This window comes from Ammospiza caudacuta, chromosome 3 (genome assembly GCF_027887145.1).
Source record: "Ammospiza caudacuta isolate bAmmCau1 chromosome 3, bAmmCau1.pri, whole genome shotgun sequence".
In the NCBI taxonomy this organism is placed as follows: Eukaryota; Metazoa; Chordata; class Aves; order Passeriformes; family Passerellidae; genus Ammospiza; species Ammospiza caudacuta.
In genome coordinates this window covers 14,485,202-14,493,721 of record NC_080595.1, presented here as the reverse complement: position 1 = coordinate 14,493,721, position 8,520 = coordinate 14,485,202, and the positions used below count along the sequence as shown (strand labels likewise).

Below are 8,520 nucleotides of genomic sequence, written 5' to 3'. Positions count from 1 at the left end.
ACACGTGCTGAGCTGCTTCTTAAACAGGGGGGGCTGGACCACAGATGCAAAATCTCTATTATTGTTTGAGCTCTAATTGCAGGGTTTTGAGGGAAATTGCTGTTAGAGATGTGGTGTAAATGCCCTCTGGCCTTCCACTCTTTCTTTGAAGCTCTCAGATACCCAAAACAAGCTGCTGGCAACTTAGAAAAAACTAATTGGTGGAAGTCACACTGACAATATGTTGCAGGGCACAGCATCCCCACCTCAGCATCCTTAATTACAGAATCACTCTGTTTCTCTGGCCAGGAGGTGCTGATTTTAGCACCCATTTAGCACCATTCCTGGCTCATCTCTCACAGCAGTGCAGGTAACACTGGAAAGTGACACCTGCCTAAGGCTGACATTTCCCACTACAGGAACCTACCTTCCAATGCAAGTGAAAGTTTGTTTGCCTTGTACTGAGGGTGAAATCTTCTATGATAGTTGTTCTTTCATTACAAGACTTTCCCTCCCAAGTCCCAGCATCTGCAAACAAACAGGCAAATGCAATTTTAAAAAAGGTTTGACCTTTCAGCCACAAGTTTTCTGGCTTTGGTTAGCTCCAGCTATTGCTTTAATCACATCTTATTATTTCATGCTCTGTGTGCTATGTGCCAGATTTTACTTTTAAGGAAGAAATGCTGGCATATGCTGTTGCCTAATCGATGTGTGGGGGAAAGTAGTCATTAGGGAAAGCCTACAGAACAGGGTATTTTTAACATGAACTTCTGTGTTGTGGGAAAACATATGCCCCACACAAAATCACCAATGCTCAGTAATGGAATAGCCACATTTACACAGGATGCACACTGCCTGTCTTATGGCAGTTTTAACAACATGTGTCCTGATACATCCAGGCACACCAAAGCACCTTAAACTCCTGGGGGAAAATCCCCTGGGGTGTAAACAGCCCTGGCTCCATTCACTTCACTGAGCCAGCTCAGGGCTTGCTGCAGCACCTGTGGCAGGAGCTCAGCTCTCCCTGGCTGCTCTGGGCTGCAGGACTGGGTAGGTCGCTGGCATGAATCAGCACCTCCCACCAGCAGCCGAGTGGGAGGGAAAATAAAAACGCAGTCGGAGCGAGCAGCAGAGAGGCCATTGATACCAAACGTCCTGGAGCAGCTCCCAGGCAGGGAATGCCTGAACAGCAGCAGCACTCAGCAAGGATGGCACAAGAGCTTGGATCAGGCATTCATGGCAGGGAGTAGAAGCAAACTCAGCCTGCCAGAGCTGGTCCTGGCTGAGCCCCGGGGCCACTCCAGTGGCTGCAGGGCATGGGCAGGGCTCAGTGCCTGCAGCAGCTCCCTCACCCTCTGACACACCCCTCTGGGGATGCTGGCCCAGCTCAGGGGCCCAACACCCACCCCAAAGCACACACACACCTCTAACAGACCCTGGCTGGGATGTGGATCTGGGCTGGGCAGCAGGGAAACCCTTGGGCCAAGGCAAATCCTCACCATGCCCTGTGTTCCTCCTACTTGGCAATGGGGAATCAATTTTGGCCTTGCTTGTCCTACCTTATGGGACTGATTCCCCATCTTTTACTTCACTTACACACTTTGCTTAGGATCTTGTGGGATCTGGCATACCCAGAGCCCTGAAAGCTGGTGTAGGTTTTCAGGTGTTGCTCTAAGTCAGGCTCAGAGAGCTGCTCCTTGGCTGTGAGCCTTGAACAAACAGAAGGAAACCCCCCCTTGCATTTGTTCTGCAGTGTGAGCCCCCAAATGCCTTTGCTAAAGCAGCCTCCACACACACACAGGGAGATGAACAGAGGTGCCAGCAGCTGGCTTTGCCAGCACAGGTGAGAACCACCAGTGCTGGGGAGGCAGGGACAGCTGAAACCACACAAGTGTCAAAACTAAGTCAAGTGCAAGCCAGGGAGAGAGGAAGGCACTTCACCTCCCAGGAATAAACTCAGTTTCTCAGATTAGTGCACAGGCTGGGGGGAAATGGGCAGAACATGGGACATTTCTCTGAGGGCTTCATACCACTCCTGGTACTTGCCATAAAAAAGACTGGTTTTTTTTACCTTGAGGAAGCCATGGACAGTCATACCCACGGCCCACTGGAAGTGAGCAGTGCACAGAGCTGCAGCATTCCTGATTCTGAGGGGTGCAAACTTCTCAAAAGACTGCATGTTTCAGCAGCACAGAGATTACCATGTCCTCTGCAAGATGCCAGACAAGATTTGTAGATGAGTCATAATCCAAATTTTTCAGCTGCATCCAGTCTGTTCTGCCTACGTTAGTCCTTAAAATTGAACAGTTTCATGCTCTCCTCTGCCAGTATCTCTCTTCATGCTCTTCCAGCAGCCACCTTTTCTCTGTTTTGTCATTCTGAGCTTCTTTTCTCTTCCATCAAAACCCAGTAGGGATGTCTCAAACATCAGTAGCAGCAGGTCTCTCTTGAAGAGCAGGAACTTCCTATTTTTCTACAAGCTTTCTTTGTGAAAATTGAATGTCTTTGGCTTTTATTTTTACATTAAAATATTTTTTAAAAGTTTGAATAGGAGACCAGATGGTTTTCAAGCTAACCTAAAGCACTGACCAATTCATCAACAAACCAAAAACAGCAATTGAAGGGATTCAGATGCAGACCTCTGATTTCTCCATCTCTCTCTTCATGGGAGCTTACTTCCCTTAAAATGGCAGTTAAGAGGCTTTGCACAGCAGCTAATTTAACTGTGTGGAACAGCATAAACAGTGGCAAAGATTAAAAGCAACAACATGTGATTTACAATGAAGATCTTCCTTGTTCCCTGCACATCCTCAGCAGTATCTCCCTACATCTGTCAAACCTGTGCCCTTGTGGCTGTGACAGATCTGTGGGGTTAAGCAGTGTGAGCTGGCAGAGGGGCCATGATGTTACTGTCATTACTGACAGCACACTCAGGAGCATGCTTGCTTTTGCCAGCTGTAGCTGTGGCTAAACTAGCTGATATTACCATTCTCTATAGTTTTTGCCAGCAGGATGCTTTCATCTGGATTTTGATACACAAGAACCTGTGGGTTTGTTTGCTACTACAGAAATGATGCTGCATCCCCACCTCTTTTTTTCCCCTTAGCACCATTAACTTGAGTAATGCTGGGGGAGCTGCTGAAGGTCTGCTCCAATATTCTGTGTGCCCTCCAGCACTTGTACAACACCTCTGCCATAAAAGCAAGCAAGCAACACAAAGAGCAGGACCACCACAAAGCTAAATGTATTGGTTCCATGATGACTCAGGGACAGGAAACTAAACCCAGGCACTTCCAATATAAATCTATTTGCAAAGAGAAATTAAACCAAGTCCTAAGACTTTGGCCATAACTTGCAGCCAGCTGGGCCCCCTCCTGCTCTGACTGAAGGCAGCAGCCAAATTTCCATTGCCTTTGCTGAAAACACCTGCAGAGCACAGCAGCTGTGCCAATCTGCCAGGGGCAGCAAGGCAGGAATAGCAGCCCCATGTGGGACTGCAGCAGGGAATGTGACACGCAGGAACACAAACACCCACTCTGAGATCTGGCCACTGTGGACAGGGAGTGGGTGAGAGGCTTGCAGCTGGGCTGGCAGGACATCAAATACCAAAACTGGTGTGAGCCCTGTGGCTGTACTGGAGCAACCACACTGATGGTGACCTTTGAGACCCCAACCACCCTTTCTGTCCTTCTCCCTTGCCCATCTGCTGTCATCTTTAACACATCTCTGGCACTCTGTGCTTCCTTGCTCACACCCACGCTGCAGAATGGCCTCCCCAGCCAGCAAACAACATCACTACAGCAAACTGCTCTTCAGTCCACAGGCCAGGGGGTGGAAAACATGCACAAAGACATTTATCTGCCTGGCAGAGGCAGTAAAGCAACAAAGAAGTCACCGAGCTGGGAGGCTTCTGAGAGAGAAACCTTAAGTGTCTGTGTGGGCTCATTGCTCTGTTGCTGACTGACATCATCCTCTTTGGGCTCAGAGAGATCCATTTCATTTTAAAGGGAACTTTCCCCCAGGGATCTCATTAGCACCACCATGAAAGACAGAAAGGAAGGGAAGGTTGTTGGGGGAGGTAATGGTGAGGAGGTAAATAGGACAGAAGCACTGTCAGAGAGCATACCCAGAGCTGTATTTTCTCTTTCTCATGCACACACACGCTTTTTCTGTCAGAAAAACTCACTTGGCATTGCAGTAATGAACTGTGGGGTTATATGTCTGTAGGTAAAAACACAGAGCTAACAGGCACCCTGTGGAGACAAATATTCAAACAAAATCTTAACTTTCCCTCTGCAGGGCTGGAGCACACCATGCCAAGGTCATTCAAACATTCTGTTCTTGCCAACAGCACTGGACAGCAATGCTCACCCAGGGGCTGAATTTGGGCTGGACCACTGTTACCCTGGGGTAAGGATGCAGGCCAATTTAAAAGCCTGGTAGGTATAAATTATCATGTTTGATGTCCCAGCAACAAACACTGCATCAGTCAACACATCCCAGGCAGTTACACAGGTGCTCCTAAAGCAGTGCTGCCCTTCAGAGAGCAAGGTGTCGGTGAAACCCTCCATGGAGCAGCTGCTGCTGAAGGTGGTGCTTGGAGAACAATGTCTATCCAAGAAATTTCACCTCTTTCTGGAGTGAAAGCAAAGCCTCCATGACACAAACAAAGCAGTGTCTTGCTCACTTCTCGTGTGACACATCAGGGCTACGTTCTGCCTGTGTTTGTTCCAAGAGGAACTGCAAGACATCATCTGAGAGTCCGGGTGTCCTCCTCCTGTTTTCCAACAAGACTTCTCCTTCAGCTGGCTTTGAGAAGCAAGCAGAGGGGGGGTGGTTTGGAAAGATCTTACATCCATCTCTGTTCAAGACCAGCTGTGCCATTTGCAGGCATCGTGACACGTATTTTGTCCCATCTTTTTGCTCCAGCTCTGAAATCTTCTGTGACAGACACCGTGAGGCAGCCTCGTAGGTTGGATCCTCTCTCTCTGGCTGCTTTCTGCAATACATTTTGTAGAAGCCATCCAGAGAGTCCCTGATGCTAGGATCTTCTGCACCATCATGTTCATGCATCCATGAGAGCACATCATTAGGTTCAGAGGGCTCACACAGCCCTGCTTTTAGGTAACAGCTCACGTTTGCTTCCTGAGGGCCTTCAGCAGAACCGGCTGCAGGAGCTGCAGATGATGGATTGCTCTCTCCTGCAAGCAGAGGATCAATGAAATTCATTAGTCACCAGGTCATCCCTGTGGCAAAGCCTTTTTCTGTCCCCCTCCCACTGCAGTCTGGCACACAGGCTCTTTGCATGAGCAAACCAAGTGCTGCTCTGAACACAGCTGGGCTGCCCCAGGGCCTTCCTGCACAGGTTGGTGTAAGATGGGCTGATCTGGGCACCTCACAGTTGTCCCAGCCTTGACACTGCAGTGACCGGACCTACTTGGTGGTACAGATCTCCTGGCTCCTCTCAGTTACACTTCCAAAGAGGTGGAAATTGGGCTCTGCTGCTCCTGGAGATGACAGCTGATCCACAAGGAAGTCTGGTTTGCAGCTGAGACACTTCTGCATCTGTTTCAGTTTTTTCCCTCATCCCTGGGTCTAATCCTTATTTTTAATAGTTCTCAACTTTACTCCAGCACAATGTGCAGTCCTGACCTCCAGCTTTCAGCCAGATTCACAGCCTCCAAACCAGCACTGTTCTGGTGACTGCATGGAGTTTCAGAATGAGGACTGCAAAGGGGGACTCTGTGCTTCCCCACGAAATCCCACTTTTACAGCCTCGCTGCACTAAATGCTCTCCCCGCACCCTGATGGAATTTTTATGGATAAAATCAATGCAAAGGCCAAGGATTTGTTCTTGCCTAGCTCTTCTCCTCCTTCCTTGCTGACCCACATCTCTGGATAACAGGGCTGTGGTTTTCTCTTGCTTCACAGCAATCAAGGGGATGCTTTGCACTAATTAACATAGCACAACAGGGACACTCGGCATTGATAAGACCAGGACAATCAGCCAGCTTCTAGGAGGAAGAAATTCCACAAAGAGACCTTGAATTGGGCCAGGCAGTGCCTCTGACTGCAATCTCATCTCCAAGCCCACTGCACCAGACCGTGTGCCAAGCACCTGAGTCACCGACAAGGAAATTTTCCAGGGCTCAGCCAGAGGTTGCACAGCCGTCATCTGCAAGTTACATAAGCAGGATGCAGGCAGTCAGAAAATAGCTTGGTCTTTTCTAATTCCGTGAGATGTGAAGCAGAGTGCAGTTCTTCATTCTGGTAGGAGACCATGTTCAAAGGGAGTCTCAGTGTGGTGGCAGAAGGCTGTTTTTCTCTCCTGGTACAGAGAGCCACCCTTCCCTTCCTAAGCAGGGGTTCATTAACGTGAAATTAAGCTGTCTGTGCAGACACGCTGTACCTCATCTCTTTCTTCCTGTCCCTACTTCCCATCTTTGATCTTTCTTCCCAATTGTAGTTCATCTCTGATTATGCAATTTTAAATAGAACTTTCCCTCCCCTTGCAGTGTCACTTCCAATGCAGTACAAAGAAAAGCTTGGTGGCCTTCTTTTAGCAGTGAGCTCTGGCATCAGCATAGCAGAACAGAGAATGGGTCCATTTATCCTCAGTAACCCCTCAGCCCATGCTAGGTTAGAACTGAAGCCTCTTGCATCTCTGATAATTCAATCAAGTGGCAACGGGACTCCAGTGCCACTGGACTGTGGCAATTGCAGACCCCTGGGCTGTGTTGGCCTTTTGCTACCTCCTGCTCACAGCCACATTTTGTGACAGAGCAGCAGCTGCCTCCACTACACACACCAAGCCTCCATGACTCGGGAAAAGAAAAATTCTGTTGGTTTCATGTTTTCAGGGGAGACTTCAGCAATGCTGCTTTGCCTTTCTCCTACCATCTAAGTTTGGGTATTAGGAAAAATAACTCCACAGAAAGGGTTGCCAGGCACTGGAACAGGCTGCCCAGGGAAGTGGCTGAGTCACCAACTCTGGAGGTGTTTAAACAACATGTAGATAGATGTGGCACTTGGGGACATGGTTCAGTGGTGGACTTGGCAGTGTGAGGTTTATGGTTGGACTCAATGTTTTTAAAGGTCTTTTCCAACTTCAGAGATTTACTGCTTTTTATTCCACAGTCAGTATGGCCCACAAAGCTGACATCCTTATGCTGAAGCACAACCCACCACAGAAGTGACCAGCAAGTGTCTCAGGGGTATATTCTGGAGTGTGATTAGTCAGAACATATTTCATCATCATTATTATTATTGTGAGAACAGTTTTCTTTCAGTTACTGCTTCAGATTTATGCATCTCTATTTCCCAACAGTAGGCCCTATCCTCCTAGTGGATTACTTTTCCAGCGAAGTCTTCTTAAGGCAAGATAGCCAACAGGGCTGGATGTCCCAGCCCTGGAGTGTTCAAAGCCAGGCTGGATGAGGCCTTGAGCAGCCTGATCTAGGGGGAGGCGTCCCTATCCATGGCAGGGGTTGGGACTATATGGTTTTTAAGGTCCATTCCAACCCCTCAGCACTCTATGATTCTATGACACGAAAAGTTGGATGCAGAATTCCCAGAACCAATCTATACCTCACAAAGTGCTGCCTTTCCTCAGCTTTCTTGACAATTTCCCAATACATTCTCAAACTGTGTGCCAAGACTGATGTTTGAGAATACACCCCAACCTTTTCCTGCCTAAAAGTTACCAGTTAAGGTAGACACCCTTCCTTGATACCCTCTAAAGAGCTGGTGCTGCTGTTGAAAGGTACAAATCTCCTGAATGATTTATAAACCACAGGCAACAAGCACAGCAACAGGATGCCTGCAGGGTCTAGAAAGAGCCTCTCAGCTGGAGCACACAAGCACAGGTTGTTGGCCAGCAAACATGCTGCTAAAGGCAAAGACAGCATTCAACTCATCAATCCCTTTGCCTCTCCATGCACATGCACCCCTCAGAAAATCTGGGATTCTCTCATAACACACAGCAGTGCTGCTTCAAAGCCCAGACCTTTCTGGCCATCTCTCAGCAGCAGGAAAATGTAGTTTTATAAATGCCTTTGTAAAATCCTTCCATGCAAACTTAACAACACAGCTGTCACACACCCTTGTGTTGGCTTGACCCAACACCTACAGGGGTCAAGGCAAAGATGAGCAAGGCTGAAAACTCTCACTTCTCTGCCTGCAATAGGATTTCATCACTAGAGAATCTGGCTCATTATTTTTAGCTATTTTCACTCATTTTTACTACCAAGTATTAAAGGGGGAAAAAAAGCACCAATAGAAAAGCCCCAAAAAACTGAAACAGTCATTATTAATGTCTATTTCATTCTCACATGATGGATAATCATGAGTAAGAATGTATATTATTGTATATTATTTCATCTGTTCCTCCACTCCATGCTAATTGAAGTTCAGCATTTGCAACTAATTAGTAAAAGAGCTGGGGGCAGATAAAAGGATAGATATTCTCGTGTTTATAAACCTGCTGATGAAAATTTAAAAGCTCCATCTGGTACAAGCACATAACCCTACTGCCTGAAGCAC

At 47.7% G+C, this 8,520-nt stretch overlaps 1 protein-coding gene across 1 annotated transcript in view; it reads right to left on the bottom strand.

Annotated features, from left to right (window-relative positions):
- Nucleotides 1-3,722: 3,722 nt before the first annotated feature.
- Nucleotides 3,723-8,520, bottom strand: part of SHLD1 (shieldin complex subunit 1) — a 34,092-nt gene continuing 29,294 nt past the window's right edge. Inside the window, exon 4 of the mRNA XM_058802142.1 lies at nucleotides 3,723-5,180. Coding sequence (XP_058658125.1) covers nucleotides 4,663-5,180 — 518 coding nt within the window. The 3' untranslated portion in view covers nucleotides 3,723-4,662. The remainder of the gene's footprint in view (nucleotides 5,181-8,520) is intronic.